General features: G+C 35.6%; 1 protein-coding gene across 11 annotated transcripts in view; it reads left to right on the top strand.

The window, feature by feature from the left end:
• The first annotated feature begins 219 nt into the window (after positions 1–219).
• The window catches only part of LOC103499508 (ABC transporter A family member 1), a 77777-nt gene continuing 57281 nt past the window's right edge, over positions 220–20715 (top strand). Inside the window, exons 1-13 of one of the 11 annotated variants that reach the window (XM_051088355.1) lie at positions 220–493; positions 806–885; positions 1331–1499; positions 2517–2599; positions 7630–7852; positions 13677–13906; positions 14029–14089; positions 14239–14325; positions 15243–15475; positions 15550–15664; positions 15755–15844; positions 16636–16844; positions 16924–17036. In XM_051088355.1, coding sequence (XP_050944312.1) covers positions 407–493; positions 806–885; positions 1331–1499; positions 2517–2599; positions 7630–7852; positions 13677–13906; positions 14029–14089; positions 14239–14325; positions 15243–15475; positions 15550–15664; positions 15755–15844; positions 16636–16844; positions 16924–17036 — 1780 coding nt within the window. In that variant the 5' untranslated portion in view covers positions 220–406. Of the gene's footprint in view, positions 494–805; positions 886–1330; positions 1500–2516; positions 2600–7629; positions 7933–13676; positions 13907–14028; positions 14090–14238; positions 14326–15242; positions 15476–15549; positions 15665–15754; positions 15845–16635; positions 16845–16923; positions 17037–20715 lie in introns of those variants that run through there. The other 10 variants (XR_007822887.1, XR_539831.3, XM_008462526.3 and 7 more) reach the window with 10 other exon arrangements.

The following is a 20715-nucleotide window of genomic DNA, read 5'->3' as shown; positions in this document are numbered from 1 at the left end:
AAAAAGGCATAAAATGGGATATTTAGGAAGTTAGAAATGTTTGTGTCACAATTTTGCTAAAAATCTCGTGGGTTTTTGCTATATTTTCAAATACGACCCCAATTTTGCCATTCCAGTCTATTTTCGTCTCTTGATGATCACAAAAAGCTATTTATTGTTGATTCCACTCAATAATGACATTTTGCTATTTTGTTTAGAGCTAATTACATTTTCCTAAGGAAAGAAAAAGAGTTCAAAAGAAAAAATGTATACATGTTGACTCCACAACACGCTTCATTACCAACGCCAAGTCGCCAACTGCTTTCATTTTTGTTCTTCTCTTCTTCGTCTCCCTCCGTATGTCTCTCACTCTGCCTTTCCATCTTCTCTGACAATCTCCCTCCGTCCGCCCGTCGATCAACCGGAAATGAGACCTGCATGGAGGCAGCTCAAGGTTATGCTCCGCAAGAACTGGCTCCTCAAAATTCGCCACCCTTTCATCACCTCTGCAGAGGTTTTCTCTCTCTATTAATCTTTTTCACTTTTGTTGTCGCTTCATAGGGTTTTCTCGTTCACCGTGGTTCTCATTCGTGTATCGAGTGCTGCATCGTTAAATTCATGGAGATTTTGTTGTCTTTTGTATTGACTGTAAAAGAATATGGGATATTAGTAGAATTGTGACTTTTTTTTTTTAACTGTCATTCTTCTTTACGCGGTGGAAGTTCTTCTACTCTACTGTTCTGTTATCGATCGTTCTATTTATGTTATGGTTTGGGATGAAATGAAAGATGGAATTGACTAATATTTTGTTTCTGTTTTTTTGTAGATTTTACTTCCGACTGTGGTGATGTTGTTACTGATAGCCGTAAGGACGCAAGTTGATAACACAGTCCATCCTCCGCAACCGTGAGTTCCATAAAACTGCTTCTCTCTGTCTTATGACTTATGAGTGCTCTGTTATTTTATGCTCGTGGATCGTGCTTTATTTTTATTTTCATTTTTGATGGGTTTCATGCTTCTCTTTCAAATTGTTTTTAGGGGTATCCTCAGCGTGTAAATAATCGCTGATGTCGAGGTTTCTCTGTATTTAGTTTCGGTAGTTTTGAGGATGCTCTCTTATTATTATGTAGAAGGTCGTAGTTTTATGAAATTACTTTGGTGCATCTGGGGCTGCACTGATTTTTGTGCATCCCTCCAAATTCTCTAATTACAATTTGTCACGTGGCAAATTCATTTTACTTCTTTTTCGAAATATTTAATTCATTTTTTATCTGTGTGATGCATAAAAATAAGATGCACCCAAGTATTGCTCTAATTTTCATCCACATATTTTTTTTCTTTTTGATATCAGGCATATACAAAAAGGAATGTTCGTAGAAGTTGGCAAAGGCATATCTCCAAGTTTCCAAGAAGTTTTGGTGTCACTGCAGAAAAATGGAGAATATTTGGCTTTTGCACCAGACACAGTCGAGACAAAGACCATGCTACATTTGATGTCATTAAAATTTCCTCTTTTAGAGGTACATACTGTGCCCACCTTGTTATTTAATTTTATTTGTGTAAAAATGAATAGGAGAACTCAAGCTGCACCCTGGTGGTGTTTTGTTTTGGTTTGACCAGTAAGTAAATAATTTTGTGGCGGTGTCTTCGACATATAGGTAAAGGAATACACCAAATGTTGTCCTGAAGCATATACATCATAGACCCTTTCTGAAACACAGATAAAGATAAATGATTCACGCTTTCATTTTCCATGTGAAGGATTGCAGACTAGTCGATCTTGTTTTCTTGGTAGTTGAATCAAATCTAAAAGTATAATCTATTGACCAACAAACTCTCTTCCCCTGTTGCGTCCTTCAATATTTTCTTCATTACAGTTTTCTTAATCATTCCCCGCCATTTTGGATGTTTGAATGTTTTTCTTGGCGTTCCTTTCATTATTTATATTGCAATTAATTCCAATTGAGATTCCATTTTGTCAGTTCATAATAGGGGAGTCTAGTTTCTGTATTGAAAATTTCAACAAAAAAGTCTCCATATATTAAAGAGATTATTCCCACTCAAATGTCCGTGTCTTTGAAAATGTATCTTGTAGACTGATTGGTGTTTTCTTTTCAAGTCATTCCTTGACTTGAGTATCTGACTATTGTTTCTGGATAATAAATAATTTCATTGATAAATGAACCAATCGAAAGTGTATGCAAAAGAGCTCTATGAAAGGGAGTACAAAAAATGGTTCCAATTTACAACAAGATAATTTAAGCTTTGTTTCCAAGGGGTTTAAATGTTTACACCTAAAAAGAGCATTATAAATTGAAGAATCTAGGATGTCATTGGAGGTTCTACTGGCTAGCAGCAAATCTTGCTTTTAGCTATTAGTGGAAAATGTTTTGTTTCTTATTGTAAAAAAAAAAAAATTGTGCTTTCTTTTTAAAGGTTGGGCCACTTCTTTATAGCAACGAGTCCACCAATCTAAATTATGGGTCCATCATTGCTTATTTTCCAGATGCTAAATGTATACCACTTTGTGCTGGCAGGTAGTTACTAGAGTTTACAAAGATGAACAAGAGCTCGAAGCCTACATTCGTTCTGATCTATATGGAAACTGCAATGTAGCTAAGTAAGTATTGAAATATTTATATATATTTGATAAGAAACTAAATTATTCATTATAGAAAAGAAAAGCACAAGAAGGAAAATTATGCAATTATTTCTTTTGATAGACAAGACGTCTTTTAAATTAAATTTATGGTGTAACTTTAAGTAATTCATTAAAAAAGTAAAATTTTAAGCCATTAAACCATGGAAACAAAATTATAAATTAAAGTTCCTGGCCCTCTAGATTCTCATCAGCAACCACAGTAGCTTATTCAAGGAAGAGGTTATCTAGAGAAGAAATTTAGCAGTACAGTGATACTTTTTAAGCGTGGTTCATTGGACATCAAGTCTATTGGAACTTGAATATGTTAAAATTGAAAGGTTTTAATGGTTTAGGCAGGTTAGTCATCAATGTGGGTAATATCATAGGCTTGCTGCTTGTGATGATACAGATGTATCAATTTCACTCAAGAATGAATGTTTTACTTAATTGTGATTAATTAGCTTCTGTCTGCATATCTCTGGTTCTGCATAATTTTTCTAATAAATAATGAAGATATCTAGAAAGTTGCTGTGAACAAATAGCAAAATTGAGATGAAGTCAATTTTTTTGAGAAGATCGTAGTGTTACTCAAGAATTGATAGCAATGCCACTAAAAAAAATGTAATTTTCTTTATGATATGGCCTCATTTCCCTCCCCCCCACCTTTGCTTCAACCTTCCACCACCATATTGCACCCCTTTTTGTTGTCACCCTCGTGAAGAATGAAGGTCTTTATCCGTCTGCTTCCTCACGTTGTTCTCACAATTACCTAAGTTTACTCCTTTTTGTGTGAAAAAAATCGTATTGCTCATATTTTATTTGGAAAAAAAAGACAAACAAAAAGTAGAAGTGTGAACAGAGACGACATCTTAGAAGTTGGAACAAGAGGCACTATGCTTGAGTTACAAAGTTAAAGACTGGTTGAGGTTTGACTACAGATGGAGGGCACTGAGCAGTAATTTAATTTTTGACTTCTCTATCTTAACACTAAAGAATGAAAAAAAAAAAAAAAAAGAAACAAAAGAGCAATACATTCAAAGTGAAGGAATAAAGCATGGTGGGAGCAGGTCTTGAGGTTGTAATGTTGAGATGCAAAACTTTGACAGCCTAAGTTATTCCAATGCACAATGACTTTCAACAATTGGCCCTACCTTATATGACATTTTTTTTTTGAAAAGGAGACAAGCTTTTCAAATTATTATTAATAGAAGAGCCTTTAGCTCAAAGTACAAGAGTATTATACTAAGAGCAAGATAAAAGAGAAAATTCAGACTACCTCTACAAAAAAGCTACAAAACAAATTCAAGCTAAACATAAAGAGCTAAACATAAAAGAGATCAAGCTAAACAAAACCATATCCCAATAAATCTAATTACAAAGCATAATGCAAAAACCTCTCATAAAGAACTAAATTGAAACTAAAATCTCTCAAGAAGATGCAACTCGTTGTCTCGAAACTGTCTAACCAAAATAATCCATAATCTAGAGGAAGCTCGAAGAAGTCTTCCACTATTCGGCATCGGCGTGAAGGATTTACTTGCCACCCATATGAAGGAAAATCCAAGAATGACTGATGTTGGTCTTACATTGAGAAAAATACAATAAACTGCTGAAAAATCAAATTAGAATGATTCCACAGTCAGCTACTATTGATTTTTAATGATCTAGTATTTCGCAAGATTGGGGACAAAAACGAGTAGCAAACGGAAACTTTGCGGATCATGGCTCTTCCTCGCACTGAAACAGGGCATTGAGATTGGTTTCAAGAGGCCCAAAATGTTTCTGACTTTCAAGTTCGGTTGACCTATCCAAATGCTCCAATTCCTCACTACTAACGCTGAAAGGTGAGTCGAAAAAAGGCTCACCCTTCTTGTTGGATTGATTGATAGGGGTTTTGTTTAGGGAGCCCTTCAAAAATCTTACCTTGGAGTTAGGCAAAGAGAACTCAAAGTACTTAAACTGGGTAGAGTGGGAATGATGAGAAAATGATTTAGAAGAACAGGCTGGGGCTAGAATTTGGGTATAACCGACTTCCAATAAATCAGGATTAGCCTCTCCAAATAGCTTGGAGCTGCTGGAAAAAGTTGATGAAAGAGAATGGGCAGTATTTTTCTTAAGCAAAACAGGTACTTGATCATCTAAAATATGGGCTTTTAAGGACTATTTTGCCATGATCTTCTTTGATTTCTTTGTACGAATAAAATACTTTGGAAATGGCTTGAGGTAATGAGGGAAGATCTTGGAATAATTCTTTCTTTTCAAATTTCCACTGGAGCCTTTTGATGAGGAAAAAAGAGAAGAAGAGGAGATGGTAGTTGAAGCTGAAGGGTTAATAGGGGCAGCAGCCGTTGGTTTCTTTTGAAAAATAGCAGCTGAAATAATTTCAGCTTTTAGCAAGCTATAGGATTGGAGGAAAGAGGATCACAAAAAAGAGGGCTGCTGCACACACCCGGACTTTTTTCTTTCTTCATTAAAAGTGACTTTACAACAGCTTTTTTCTTGTTCCTTTCAAAACAAAATTTATTATTCTTCTCCTTCTTAAGTGTGGCTCTTTGAATCCAACCGAGTTCACACTACTTTCCTTGGAGTCTAAATTTAAAACCACTGTCGCTTTAGGGGAGGTAATCGGCGGCGACGGGGCTAAAAACTGGTGAGTTTCCTATTTCAAAGCTTCAAAAGGATTCCTTGTATATGAAAGAATTTTTTGGATTGATCTTAGGTATCCCACCCCCTCCTGGAAGAATGAATCATCAATAACTCCTTCATCTTTTAAAGCCTGATTTAATCTCTACAAGTCAAATGGGTTTGAAAAATCCTCAAATGATAAATGGCCCTTGGTTAATGGAGGAGGCTCAATCTGTTCAAAATCACCAAAGTGTGAAATAATTCCATCATTTGAAGTATGTTATTTTTAATGTAGCTGATATAAAACCACATTAGTTTCTTTTTACTTGAATCTTTGCTTCGGAAACATTTAGTAGGTTAAGCGTTTCAGAAGCGATATTTTCCAGACCTTCAAAATGATCACTTATAAATTTGAATGTTTCATTGCTGCAGTAAATAAGAGGGAGGTTTTTTTTTATTTTAATCCATCCTCCATAGCCTTTAATAACTTATGGTCTGCTATGTTTTCTTTTGCTCCATTTCTCAAACTTTAAATAAAAAGGACCCATTACATGCCATACCTCTTTTTTTCCAACAAACTCTTTAGAGACCCTTCATCCAATTTAATCAAAGCATTCTCTGCAAACAATGGATTAATGATTATCTTTGATTGAAAAAGATCTTCCAAGGTTTTTCTAATTTCCTTCCAATCATCAAATGTAAATAATCTTGAAATAATCCATAAATTATCGAAGTCTGCTTTTAAAACTTTCGGATTTTTAATGATCCAATGCTGAGTTGCATTCTAAAAATTTGAGGTCAGGACAGGGGAAAAATGCTCTGCTTTACCTATTCTTGAACAGGGTCTGTTAAGCATCACCTTTTCAACATAACTTGCTCTTATTGACTCGAAAGGGGACTGCAAGGAGGTTTGGAGATGATTTCTGTACCAACTCGAATAATCGTGCTTTGTCAAGAATCTTTCCAACATTTTGTGAAAGGAATTCCAACCTTGTCGAGAGACACCCGAACAAATATGGATGAAGGATAAATTTTTGTTCCTCTTCCAAGCTACACACCTCATAACCCAACCTCCTTTTGACCTAAATTTTAAGAGCCTTGTACTTCCAAAATCATCGAAACCATTTCGAAGAAGAAAACCATTCTTGGGGCCACGCAAGAATTCAGAAATTTCCTTCAAGAACCATTTGAATTGAGTGTCTGATAATGACAAGATCTTCCGAGCTTCCACGTTTTCTATATGGAAGTAATCTTTGTCAAACCAAATAAAGTAAGGGGCATTCACTACTTTGCATCTTTCTACTTCCATTTTCACCAAAACCAGACTGCTATTGAAAAAGGGATGGACAAGAAGATTCAGGCTCTAGGGAACTTACCGGAGAAGAAGGATGACAAATGCCGAAGGAGAAAAAGGGAGCCGGAGTGTGGCTAGGGACGAAAGGAAGGAAGGGAGGAGAGAGGAGAGTCATTACCTTTTGTGACATTTTATCTTCAAGTTTACATGGGTTTGAACTTTGAATTGTTGTAACCTCTATCCCACAAATCCAAGAGATCAAAAATTGAATCTCCGACCAACACCATAATAGCACTGGGAGGATAAGAAGGAGGCCATATAGAGGAATCCAGAAATCAAAAGCACTTTCAACACAAATAGATTAGCTATTTCACTTGTTTGAAATTTGATGAATTTGCAGAAGAACAAGGGTGAGGAAGCAAGGTAGAGAAACATTCGTTTTACTGTGGCAACATAAAAGATAAAGATGCAGCATGGTGGTGGGAGGTTGAAGGAGAGGTGGAGAAGAGAAAAACGAGGAGGCCACTTCATTAAAAGAACAATATTATAATAATTTTTGCCAAATCAACTAGCCGACTAATCATATCTAGTCACATCATTCTACTGTCAGTAAACTACGGTCCAAGTAACTTAAAACTACGGTCCAAGTAACTTCAGGGACCATTTAGAACTATTTCTCAACGATGACTAAGATGTTCATTATAAAATTTAGAGGTGCATTTTTCTAGAAAAAAATCTAATACATTATTGGTGGTTAGTCTCTTGTAAGCTAAGGGATCACAGAAAGACTTGCACTCGCTTGGGAATCTGTAAATTACAAACAACTTTAGTTAGTGGGGGCTTTCGAAAGGGTTTCTTAAAATGTTTTCCCTTGTTGGAGATGTTTTCCACATATGTCTGTAATAAGCATTTTCATTGGCAAGTGGTTGATATATAAAATGAAAATTTCATTAGTATCTATTTAAAACTGCCGTTAAGGGTTGTGTACTTGGTAAAATATGATTCTTATATTAGCGTTTACGATCAAAGCATTTCATTCTTTATTCAGGAAATCAATGAAATTTGTTTCTTATCCCCCAACAAAATTCAGGAACTTGAATTGTTCAAATCCCAAAATTAAAGGAGCCGTGGTTTTCCATGAGCAAGGTCCAGAGTTATTTGATTATAGCATTCGTCTCAATCATACTTGGGCTTTCTCAGGATTTCCGAATGTTAGATCCATCATGGACATGAATGGTCCGTATCTCAATGACTTGGAACCGGGTGCAACTAATATACCAACAATGCAATATAGCTTCAGTGGATTTTTAACTGTATGTCTCCCAGGATCCCTCCCTATTTTCATTTCTCAGTTAATATGCTGCTAACTAAGGACACTGTCCCGTTGAATTTGGTGAGTAGCCTTTTGCCTTCTTAAAACTATTTGGACGTATTACCTTTTTTTTTTTTAAATTTTTTTTATAAGAAATTGATTTTGTTTATGATATATACAAGGGGAGGTTGCAAGCAATCCTACTAAAAGAAGACAATAATACAGTTAATTTCCGGTCTCACACAATTGAGATCAAGAGAATATTCTGTTATCTGCTAGATTATTCAGCTAATTTGAAGCCTTGGATTCTCATTATATTAATCATGATATTTCTTTTCTTTTGCATTTTTTTGAAATGGAGACAAGCCTTTTAAATTATTATTAATAAAAGAGTCTTAAACTCAAAGTACAAGAGTATTATACTAAGAGCAAGAGCAAGAGAAAAGAGAAAATTCAGTCTAGCTCTACAACAAAAGCTACAAAACAAATTCCAAATAGAAGAGATCAAGCTAAATATAACCATATCCGAAGAAATCTAATTACGTAGCATAATGCAAAATCCTCTCATAAATAACTAAATTGAAACTAAAAACGTTCAAGAAGATGCAACCGGTTGCCTCAAAACTGCCTACCAAATTAATCCATAACCTAGAGGAAGCTCAAAGTAGTCTTCCACTATTCAGCATCGGCATGAAGGATTTACTTGCCACCTATATGAAGGGAAATCCAAGAATGATTGATGTTGGTCTTACATAGAGGAAAAACACTGAAGAATCAAATTAGAATGATTTCACAATTAGCTACTATTGATTTTAAATGATTTGGTATTTTGCAAGATTGGGATCAAGAACGAGTAGCAGCATGCAACTTTGCGGATCCTAGCTCTTCCTTGCATTCAAACAACGCATTGGGATCGGTATCTAGAGGCTCAAAATGTTTCTGACTTTCAAGTTCGGTTGAGTTATCCAAATGCTCCAATTCCTCACTACTAACATTGAAAGCGAAGTCGAAAAAAGGCTCACTCTTCTTGTTAGATTTATTGAGAGGGGTTTTGCTTGGAGAGCCCTTCAGAAATTTTACCTTGGAGTTAGGCAAAGAGAACTCAGAGTACTTTAACTAGGTAGAGTGAGGATGATTAGAAAATGACTTAGAAGAAGGGGTTGAGACTTGAATTTGGGTTAAACTGACTTCCAATAAATCAGGATTAGCCTCTACAAACAGATAGGAGCTGCTGGAAAAAGCTGATGAAAGAGAATGGGCAGTATTTTTCTCAAGTAAAACGAGTACTTGATCATCTAAAATCTGGGCTTTTAAAGACCATTTTACCATAATCTTCTTTGATTCCTTCTTCCGGATAAAATACTTCCGAAATGGCTTGATGTAATGTGGGAAGATCTTGGAATAATTCTTTCTTTTCAAATTTCCTCGGGAGCCTTTTGACGAGGAAAATAGAGAAGAAGAGGAGATGGGAGCTGAAGATCAAGGGTTAAAAGGAGGGGCAGCAGCCATTGGTTTCTTTTGGAAAATAGCAGCTGAAATAATTTCAGATTTTAGCTTTTTGTTCATAGGATTGGAGGAAAGAGGATCACCAAAAAGAGGGTTGCTGGCTGGTTGAGGGGGACTTTTCTTTTGTTTCAAAAGAATTTCTTTTCCTTTCCTCACAAAAATGTGGTCATGATTGCACTTGTCGGGAGCTTTCCTTTTTTAGCTTATTTTTCTAAAAAATAGGTATATTCCAACTCAATTTTATGTGTTATTTTTTCAGTTGTAGTTAGGAACTGATAGATTACAATTCCCTATAACATAGTGACCTTTTCCTTTTTGGTTCATTTTGTTCATTATGTTGTTTTGATATCAATGTTTTCTTTTTGTGTTAAAAGTGGAGAGATGATTGTAGAAACTTGCAACCACACTATTCCATTATTATCATCGTTGCCCATTTTTTGGGGGGTAAGAATCAGACCTGACTGGACTAGATAGACTTTGCATTATGCATTCACTTCCAATAGACATATTTAGAACCTAATCTGAACTTTGTTTTGATATGTCTCAACCAAGGATATCCATAGTCTCTTTTCATAGTCTTACTTGGTAGCGTAAGACCTGCATTGTGAATTCACTCCCTGTTTGCACCCCTTCTTGAAGATATTTGTTGATCTGCAAACTTCCCTTGTCTTCCCGATTATATTGCCATTGCAAAGTCTGAGCCAACATTATCCAAAGATCACGCTCTTTGTGTCAATTATGGCTGATTCTACTGAAGCCAATCGGGTCTCCAAGGCTTTGGTTGATTACGAAGTTCCACTTCCATTACATTTTAATCCAAAGAAGAGAATGTGCGTTTTGATCACAACATGCTGATACCAATTGATGCAAATGCTCCAAGAAGTCAAAGAATAATCTTGTAATAATGATCTAAAAAGGAGGGCTGGAAGTAATTGATGATTGGATGATGGAAGGTTTGGATGGTAGAGGCTTTTGTGGCCGAGGAAAAATCTTGTGGAGATGTGCTACTCGTGGCTTTTGGAAATGTGGAGTATTGGTGGTGTATTGTGGAGATGTGCTGCTTGTGGTTTATTGGTGTATATGGAAAGAGAAATAGTAGGATATTTGAAGATAAGTATGTCTTATGATTCTTTTTGGGCTTTTGTTCAGAATACAACCGGTTGGTGGTGCACTAATTACCCCAAGTTATTTTGTAATGATAGTCTTCTCACGATTATTAGCAACTGGAGGGCATGAGCATTCCATTTAGGCAGTGTCTGCGTTAGACATGCTTTGGGCATGTGTTCGACGCACAAATTTCTGTCTTATTTTTACTTTAAACTCATGGGGACATGCTTGGGACATGTTCTGGACACGCTTGTGAAATTTATTGTAAACTAAGATTCAGAGAAAAAACAAAAACAAAAGGAAAATCCATTTTTTTCTAACCGAAGATAAAGAAAAAACATAAAAAGGTGAAGTTACCTAAATGTTACATCTCCTATACTTCTTAATTAACTTGACATTTTATGTTTTTCTTAGTAAAGTGCATTTAGTATTTTATGTTAAATTTATGTATATTTTAAAATAATAATAAAAAGTAGCATATCTCCAACATGTTTGTGCCCTAGTTTTTTGAAATTGGCATATCGCGGTGTCATGTTGTGTTTGTGTTAACTTTTTATTGAATTAATTAACAAACAAGAAACTAATGCCCAAAGATATGAAGTTTGCAAAGGAGTGAAAAAAGAAACAAAATTAAGTCTAAAACTATCACAGGAGAACCACTAAACCCAACCTCAAAAGAATAAGCAAACATTAAGCAAAAAATATAAAACAAATTCCTTGTGAATTTATTGGAGAAACTTGATGCATCTTGATTGGGGAAACAAAAGACTTCATGCATCTGGAAACCACAAGCTTTCGTAAAAGTAGCAAATTTTCATCGTCAAAAGAAAATTGTCATGAAATTTTTTTTTTCACTAGTATCATCAATATAATTTCCTTTGCCTGGACGAGTATGATGCTTCATGTGATTCCCATAGTAGCAAGGGGCTGATTGAAGAGATGAATGCCGCATCATGTAATCATGTTTCATTAAGAAACTTTTCATCATGTTTAAGAAAGAAAACCAGCCCTATTTGCTTTCCAGAATAGACGTGCACAAAAGACTGATACCCTGAGGATTCTCGAGCAACACATCTAGTTATTCAGCCTGAAAGGCTTTGAACTTTGACAATCTCGTGGTTCCTTTTGCATCTTTTTTTTTTGTTTTTGAGGAAGGAACTGTGTTCAGCATCATGGGCTAGCTATGATAAAGCATCAATAAACCATCTCAATTGTTCCTTCATTACTTGCAACACTTTTCGAAAATCGACATTCTCCGCTCCTTCTTAAACCAGATGCAGTAGAAAGACTCTAGAAACAGATCTCAATGCTCTGTTTCAATGCAAGGAAGAGCCAAGATCTGCAAATTTGCCTTCTGCTAATCGTTATTGCCCCTAGTCTTGTGAAATATCTGATCATTTAAAATCAATAGTTGTTGATTGTGGAATTATTCTAATTTGATTCTTCAGCCGTTTAATGTATTCCTCCTCAATGTTGGACCAACTTCAGTCTTTTTTGGATTTCCCTTCATGTGGGTGGCAAGCAAATCCTTCATGCCTATGCTGAAATAGTGGAAGACTTTTTCGAGCTTCCTTTAGGCAGATTCGAGGCAGCTTGTTGCATCTTCTTGCAAGTTTTTAGTTTCAATCAGTTCTTGTTTTTGAAACGGAGACAAACTTCTTTATTAACAACTTAAAGTACAATAGAGTTATACGATGAACGTAATAAAAAAGAGCAATAAGCGAGAGGGAACAGAAGGTGCACTCGATCATTTCAGTTAAGTTTGACACTCTTTTAGCACCAAAACATCATATCCCAACGAAAGCTAGAAATAAAATATGCCAAAATGCAATGAAGACATAGTCCAACCTAATACAGAGAAATAAAGAGAAGTAAAGAAAAATAAGGGAAGGGGAAAGGGGCAAACAAAGCAGTACAATGGCTGAGCCTATAAACAAAAGCAAAAGCTGCTGCTGTGTAAGCTAGACCAAAAGAAAATATAAGCTATGCTCCAAAGAAGGCCGGCCAGAGAGGGGAAAATGAAGCTGTCAAAATGCAAAACAAAGTCACCAAAACAGAACAGGGCCTATGGGGACTGGTTGAGAGATAAAGACTGCCTAGTTGAGACAAAGATCTAGAGTGGAGTAATTCACAAACTCCTTGTTTAGAGAGCACTAAGCTGCTGCGTTTTGTTCTTTTCAAAGACACAAATTACAGTACTTCCACTAAAATAGAAATACCCAAACTCTTCAAAATAGTTCTTTATGAGACAAATTTCCATACGCTTTGTATTTAGATTTCTACGGTTATAGTTTTGTTTAGCTTGATCTCTTCTGTTTGGAATTTGTCTTTTAGCTTTTGTTGTAGTTGAAGATCGAACTTTTCTCTCTATCTCTTGTTCTTAGTATAATACTCGTGTACTATGAGCTTAAGGCTCTTTTATTAATAATAATTTAAGAGGCTTGTCTCCGTTTAAAAGAAAAAAAGACGGCTATTTTACGGTTCTTCATTTCCATGTTGTGGAAAGAAGGGGAGAAAGAGGAGAGAAAAGGGAGAGAGAACTTACCTTTTTTCACTACCATCATCATCATTGTTACTATTGTTTGATCTTAGTATTTTCTTTTGTATTTCTTTGACCCTCGTCGATGATAGCTTGTTCTTGTATTTGGTCTTGCTAAGGATGCTAGGGAATGTCAAACTTGTTGAGATACCCCAATGGCCCGGTTGATCATCTAGCTCCTTCTAAAATTGTTTCTTTGTTTGTACTTTGAGTATAGGTGCATTTCATTAATTCAATGGGGAGGCTTGTTTCCATTTTAGAAACAAAATTATTTTTTCCAGAATTTTTCATTCAAGATTTATTGTTAAATTGGATTGCCTTTGTTTTTCCAACTTAGTCAATTTATTGTGATGTAGTTATTGTAATTATTTATTTGTTATTATTTGCTTGTACTTTGAGCATTAGTCTTTTTTCATTTTTGTTTGAAACGAAAAACACACAAATAGTATATATACACATGTGTAGTATATATACTACATATGTACATATATATGTATATGTGTTTCCATTTGGTCCCTAAAGTCGGTGATTTGAATTGTATCCGCTTGATGAGTTCCCACTTGAAATATTTCCACCAAATAAAAAAAAAAAACTTAAAGAGAATTGTATTTTCTCTTCCTTTTTGATTTTCTTATAATTTACTCGAATGACTGATGCCAGTTAATTTCTGCAGCTTCAGCAAGTCATGGATTCATTTATAATATTTGCTTCCCAGGAAATGGAAACTAATATTCTCCATGTAAATAGTAAACATACTTTATCAAACTTCTCTAGTAGAACTTCATTGCTGAACATGCCCTGGACTCAATTTAGCCCTTCAAAAATACGAATTGCCCCTTTCCCTACTCGGGAGTATGTTGATGATGAATTCCAATCTATTGTCAAGAAAGTGATGGGTGTGTTGTAAGTAGCACCGGAATATCTCTACTTTTACAATTTTTTATAATTTATTTTGATCCCACTGTGCACACATTTTTAGATTAGTTTTTTTTTAAATGTGTTTAATCAACCTTTTCATTGAGCAGGTATCTGTTGGGATTTCTGTACCCAATTTCTCGCCTTATCAGCTATTATGCATTTGAGAAGGTTCAATGATAATGATTTTGTTTAGTGTGATATTATTCTGCATTTCTTGTAGAAAACAATGTTATTTGCTCTGGTCAGAACATTTTAGTCATGTTTTATTGTTATAGGTGTCACGATTTGACTCAATTCTAATTTTTATGATATTATAGGAAGAGAAGATCAAAGAAGGCCTCTACATGATGGGTCTGAAAGATTGGATATTTCATCTCTCTTGGTTTATTTCATATGCTGTGCAGGTAATGACATCATGCGTTATTTGCTTTACTCCTGTGTAAAGCCATAATATTGTAATGACACAATGTGTTATTGGTCTCAACTAAAGTAAATGGGGAACCGTATGAACGAACTATGAGACACCCAGTGGATGTAAAAAAGGAGAACCAATGTCCAATAACAGAACCAATGCCCAACAAGACTGTATGCTGCGAAAGATGCTTTAACAGTTCAAATGAATAGCTTTCAGTTAAAAAATAATAGTGAAGATGATAGCCCTCGCCTCAATTTTACTTGCCAATGGCTGGGGAAGGATTTGAGAGCTTTCCCATCTCTCCACAGTTCTCTATAGAGAGTCTATTACAAGAAAAATGGCTAAAAGATGGCTCTCCATCACCCCCAAACAATATATAAAGCAAGTAAAATAACAAACTAATTGGCCCTTAACTAACAATACTCCTTATTGGCCCACAACACATACTATTCACCCCTATATTAACCTTTCGTATTTTGATGGGAATATACCTTCAGTATTGGGGGTCTATTATTACCCGCCCCCCAAAGAGTTACCTAGTCCTCAAAGTGAAATTAAAAAAATTGAGCTTGAATCAGATCAACTTGCTCCCAAGTTGCATCTTTTGGAAAGCTATTGTCCTGTCTTCTGGCAAGTTTTTGGTTCTATCCCAAATCTACTGATTAGATTCGGGCGTTTTCTTTGCAAACTCATTTTGTTTACCACCTTGAGTTTGAGGGAGTGTTAAAGGAAATTAGGGTTTACTGGGTTTAATCCTATTTCATATTTGTATTTTTCCTTTATTAGTATTTTGGTCTCTATTTATTCTCCAAAGTACTTCAATTTATTCAACATATTATATAAAATTATCGATTCTATTTGTTTTTCAGTGGTTTTGATTTTTGCTTGGTCTGATGTCTTTTACAGTTTTCAATATCTGCTGGAATTATCACTTTCTGCACGATGCATAACCTTTTCAAGTACAGTGATAAGACAGTGGTCTTCATCTATTTCTTTTCATTTGGATTAAGTGCAATCATGTTTTCATTTTTGATCTCTACATTCTTCAATCGAGCGAAAACTGCTGTGGCAGTGGGAACACTTTCATTTCTAGGTGCCTATTTTCCTTACTATACCGTAAATGATGAAACTGTGTCCATGTAAGTATCTTTGCCACTATGCAAGATTTCATTGTTTAGATTGAAGTTTGATCCAATTTTTTACTCTACTTCAGGATAGTGAAGACAACTGCTTCATTGTTTTCACCAACGGCCTTTGCTCTAGGTTCTATTAACTTTGCAGATTATGAACGTGCTCGTGTTGGACTTCGATGGAGCAACCTGTGGAGGGTAAAGTCTAGGATTTATCTGTGCTTTTAACAATAAATTGCAAGATCTCTTTTGGTAGGTAACTAAATGTGGGCAGCTTGATTGCGATAGGCATCCTCTGGAGTAAACTTTTTGGTGTGTCTTTTAATGATGTTCTTTGATGCGCTGTTGTACTGTGCAGTTGGTCTTTACATGGATAAGGTATTGACTTTCAACTCAAATTGTAGATTTGTGTATAGTCATTTATAATTATTATTAGGTGTGAACACTTCTCAACAAAATGGAATTGCCAAAAGAAAAAAATATAGGCACCTTCTTGAGGTCGCTCGTCCTCTTATGATTGCCAACAATATTCCTGTTAGATGATATATAATTAAATTTGCCTTCACCCACTAATTTAAGCTTTTGGGTTAATTAGTGATTTAAGATATATCAAAATAGGTGGTCCAAGGAGGTCTTGTGTTCAAGCGCTTGCAATGTTATTTCCTCCCCAATTAAATTTGATTTCCATTTGTTAGGCGTTCACATATTTTAAGCTCACAAGTGAAAGAAAGTGTTAGATGATATATAATTAAATTTAGCTTCATCTACTATCTTAAGCTGTTGGATCAATTGGTCATTTAAGAGTTCCTAATATTCTAAATGTTTTGATTCATCTCATTTAAAGTCTTCACGATGGCATATGTGAAAGTTAACCTTCCAATACTTGAACAAGAGTTGGGAGAGCTCTATAGTTTTTCATAGTCACCTTCTTTGTGACTCTTAATTGTTCATTTGTACTTTTTGCGACTTTTTCTAGAATTTTCTTGTGATTCGGTTTTCTGTCTCCTGTTCATTAGTTATTTTCAGAATGATTTCAGTATTTTGTTATTTTTCTTTTTATGTTTTTTCTCTCTGTTGGAAAGACATAGTTTGTTTTGTGAACTATGGAATCTCTTTGGTACATTCTCTTTGATTCCCAAATTGTATCTAAATTATTCTCTACTAATTAGGTTCTTTTAAGGGAAAATGGGTTTGGTTGTTCATGGAGATGCTTTCTCCGCAATTTCTTCTCGAAAAAAAGGACTATTGTAGAAAATCAGACTCCTGTAGAATGTAAAATTGCTGATGCAGAAATTGCTAATGCGTCTAGAAATGATGCCTTTGATTCTGTAGTGGAGGCTATAAGTTTGGAAATGAAGCAACAAGAGCTCGATGGCAGGTCATTTATTACATTGTTGTTGGTTATTGCCCTTAATTAATTCCAATTTTTCAACTTACGCCATAATTTTACTTTGTAGATGCATCCAGATAAGAAATCTTCATAAAGTTTATGATACAAAGATGGGGAAATTTTGTGCTGTGGACAATTTACAACTCACCCTCTATGAAAGTCAGATTCTAGCGCTTTTAGGTTAGCTTCTTTAGTGCTTTCAAGTTTCATTCAACTACCTCTGCAACTTAGTTTAAGCATTCTATAAATTTTTTATATTGTTCCTACAGTATGTTTGAGTGTTTTTTTGTTTTCAATTAAGAAATAACACTTTTTAAGGAAAATTAAACTTTTCATTGATTAAATGAAAAGAGGCTAATACTCAAAATACAAGACAATCAGTTTCATCACTTTAACACATAAGTCTCTTGCTGAGGTGCTAACTGAAAGCCTCAAAAGAATCACGCCTAGTGTAATTGCCTCCACACAAAGTGCATTTATTGAAGGAAGGCAAATCTTGGATCCAGTCCTTATAGCAAATGAAGTTATGGAGGAGTACCCCACTAAAAAGAAAAAAAAGATGGATTCTAAAACTGGACTTGGAAAAGGCCTGTCTTTATCTTCGATGGTTTTGTTTAGTTTGTTTATTTTCCGTTGGAGTTCGTTTTTAGATTCCCATATTTTGTTGCCTAAGTATAGGTTCTGTTTTAGCCTTTGACTGCACTCTCCTCTAGTTCTTTGCTCTTAGTATAATAGTTTTGTACTTTGAGCTTAAGTCTCAATTATTATCGTTGATAAAGAGGCTTGTTTCTGTTTCGGGAAAAAAAAGAGTATACTAGGAGTTCCTTCAGAAAATTCTCATAGGAAAAAACCGACACTAGATGGATCACATGGATCATGGGCTGTATTTCTAATAAAAAGTTTTCAGTTTCCATGAACAGGAGACCAAGAGGAAGAAGCAAAGCTACAAGAAGAATTAGGCAAGGGGACCCACTTTCACCCTTTATTTTCTTATTAATCAGCAAACTGTTAAGTGCCTTGTTAAATAGGCTTTATGAAAAAGGAAAGCTCAAAGAGGAGGTAAGTTCTCTCCCCTCTCTCTTCTGTCCTCTCTCCTCCCTCCTCCTCCACCTTTCTCCCAGGATTAGCCAAGCCTATCCAACGAGCCCCTAAACATGGAAATTGCCAGCTGCAAAGTTAATCAGTCTCATTATTGTATTTGGAAAGAGAAAGAAGATTTTATTATTGAAGATGTGGAAGCTAACAAATCCATATCAATCTCCTAAGCTCAACTCCAATAGACTTTGAATACTATTTCTGATCATCTTAATAATCCAGTAGACCGTTTCTTCAATAGAGATGGTGAAATTGACAGAGGGCGAATGAAGATCTTCAAGTTCCAAGCCAACTCGGGGTGGATCCTCAGTTGTGATATTTGGCCTTATTCAGTAGGTCACTCTACCCTTAGAATTTGCTCAGGAGTCAATATGCAAGGTTGGTCCTCCTTCTGTAGAATGCTGGAAAAGTATGTAGATATAGTAGGCTACTTCCGTTGGTTCTCAGCCATTTCTATTAAAGGTCCCTTCCAGCCTTCGGTGGAAAAACAAAGTTATGTTGCTACTGTTAAATCCAAAATCTCCTACCAATTAGTACCTAGGTCTGGAAAAATGGAACCATAGCCGACTTCCAATCATAAAGTTCATTCTCAGGTTTCAGTTCGTCATCCCCCATCATTTCAAAAACAATGGTTAATTAAAAACGATGGGATGGCTAAGCTTAACTTTGATAACCTTTGGATTATTTCAAAACTTTTCGCTTCTAATGATCGGAGGTTAATCTGCAAATTTCTGGAATTGAAATTTCAATCCAGCAGTGTTATTAACCCCCTTTATTATGAGAACACCCTTATTATTCTTGATCAAGGGTCCCTTAGTGATTTCATTGGTGCAATAGGTAATTGGCAGGAATGGGGCAATTTCCACCTGAAATTTGAAAAATGGGACGGTACGAAACATAGTAGGTCACTGGTGTTGAAAGACTATGGAGGTTGGATTAAAGTGAAGAACCTTTCCCTTGATTTCTGGTGTAGAAGTATTTTCGAACCAATCAGAGACCATTTTGGAGGACTCATAGAAATAACCATTGAAACTCTTAATTTTACCAATTATAGTGAAGCTCATATTAAGGTCAAGAAAAACCAATGTGGTTTTGTTCCTTGAACGATCGAAATTTCAGATCAAAAGAGGGGAAACATATTTCTACATTTTGTAGATTTTGAGTTTCTAAACCCTCCTTTTAGAAAATCACCCGGTGAACAAGATGTTTATATAAATTCCATTGACCAACTGAGGGTAAGAGAAGCTTTGCTCGATGAGGGGTGTGATCTCTCCTCTTTCCCACTAGTACTTAATGTACCAAGATTAGTTTTTGCAACCTTACCCAAGTGTAGAAACCCTTTTCAATCTCTGCAACATTTTCCGGCCAGCTCTCCAGTGCCGGAGAAGATGAAAGGTTTCGTTACACAGCTGGCAGCCAACTCCATTGGGTGGGAACCTGAACGATCTCCACTTTTAATTAATGAAAATCCTATTAGTCACAGCTGTATTAAAAAGAAACTGGAGTCCACGGAGTTTAACCTACTTCCCATTAATTCGGCAGACGTAGATCTAAAGTAGAGAGAAAAAGGGTAAATCCCCTTTGATTACTATGACGCAGAATTGTAAAATTTCCTCAAAAGTAATTAAAGATAACAACTTTCCCTCCAATCAACGACAACTTCCTAACTTGGCCTCCACAAATCCTTCTCCTTCCGTTTATGGTTTCTACAAAAAGACTAATCCTTCCCAAGGTAAAAAAGCTCTTCAAGTACACACCGAAAATTCTGAAGCATTATTTTCAGAAGCACACATTTTTTAATAATTTATGGACGGCCTTATTGAAGTCTGAGTTGAATGGAGGTTGTGACATTAAATTACCATTTTCAGCCCCCTCTTGGAAGAATAATTCAAAGCCTTCTATTTCAGCAAACAATCCTGACCTTTTGAAGGTATGTAGCTCCGGAATCCAGACCTCTAATTGCCTTTCCAGGACAGTAAACTTAGGCTCTCCTATCAAGCATTTCAAATACTAACTCCCCATTTTTAACTCTAAAGTTAATTTGTTACGAGGCTCCCCTTGTCGTGCTGCCATTGACAAACTGACCTCCAAGACCTTGGAATCTCCATTTAGTCAGTAGTGAGGAGTCCTTGGGGTTTCCAAATGGTTTTAATTTCAAGAATAATGAAGAAATTGAAGGGGCTGATGCTTCTCTCTATTTGATGAAGCCAATGTTGTTCCCATCAAAGTTCCCTCGGAATTGCTTTAGGATCAGCTGCCCTTAGTCAATGATTGTGGCATCATTTTGGTTTAATGAAAGTTTGATAACCTTCCTCCCTCTCATCTAGCTTAATGAAGATAATTTCTTGGAACGCCATGGGTTTAAATGACATCACAAAAAGAGCAGCTTCGAAGAAATTCATAAAAAAAATCATAATCCAGATATTGTCTTGATACAAGAATAAAAAATGGAAGTCATCAATTCTGTCCTTCTAAAATCATTATGGAGTTCTAAAGACATATGCTGGGAATTTGTGGAACCAATAGGTGGCCTCTGAAGGAATATTAACAATGTGGGACAACAGTTTAATTTCAGTTATTGAGGTGATTAATGGGAGATTTTCCTTATTAACAAAATGTCTCTCCTTAAGTAATCAGATTTTCTGGATTACTAATGTTTATGTTTTAATGAATTGGACAGCAAGGTAGATTCTCTACTAAGTCTCTGAATTCTGCCTCACCAATGGATAAATTTTTTTTTTTAACCCTATGGAAATCAAGCTGT

The sequence above is a fragment of the Cucumis melo genome, chromosome 8, assembly GCF_025177605.1.
Source record: "Cucumis melo cultivar AY chromosome 8, USDA_Cmelo_AY_1.0, whole genome shotgun sequence".
NCBI lineage: Eukaryota > Viridiplantae > Streptophyta > Magnoliopsida > Cucurbitales > Cucurbitaceae > Cucumis > Cucumis melo.
Note: the sequence above shows the minus strand (reverse complement) of the source record. Positions and strands in the feature narration are given on the sequence as shown.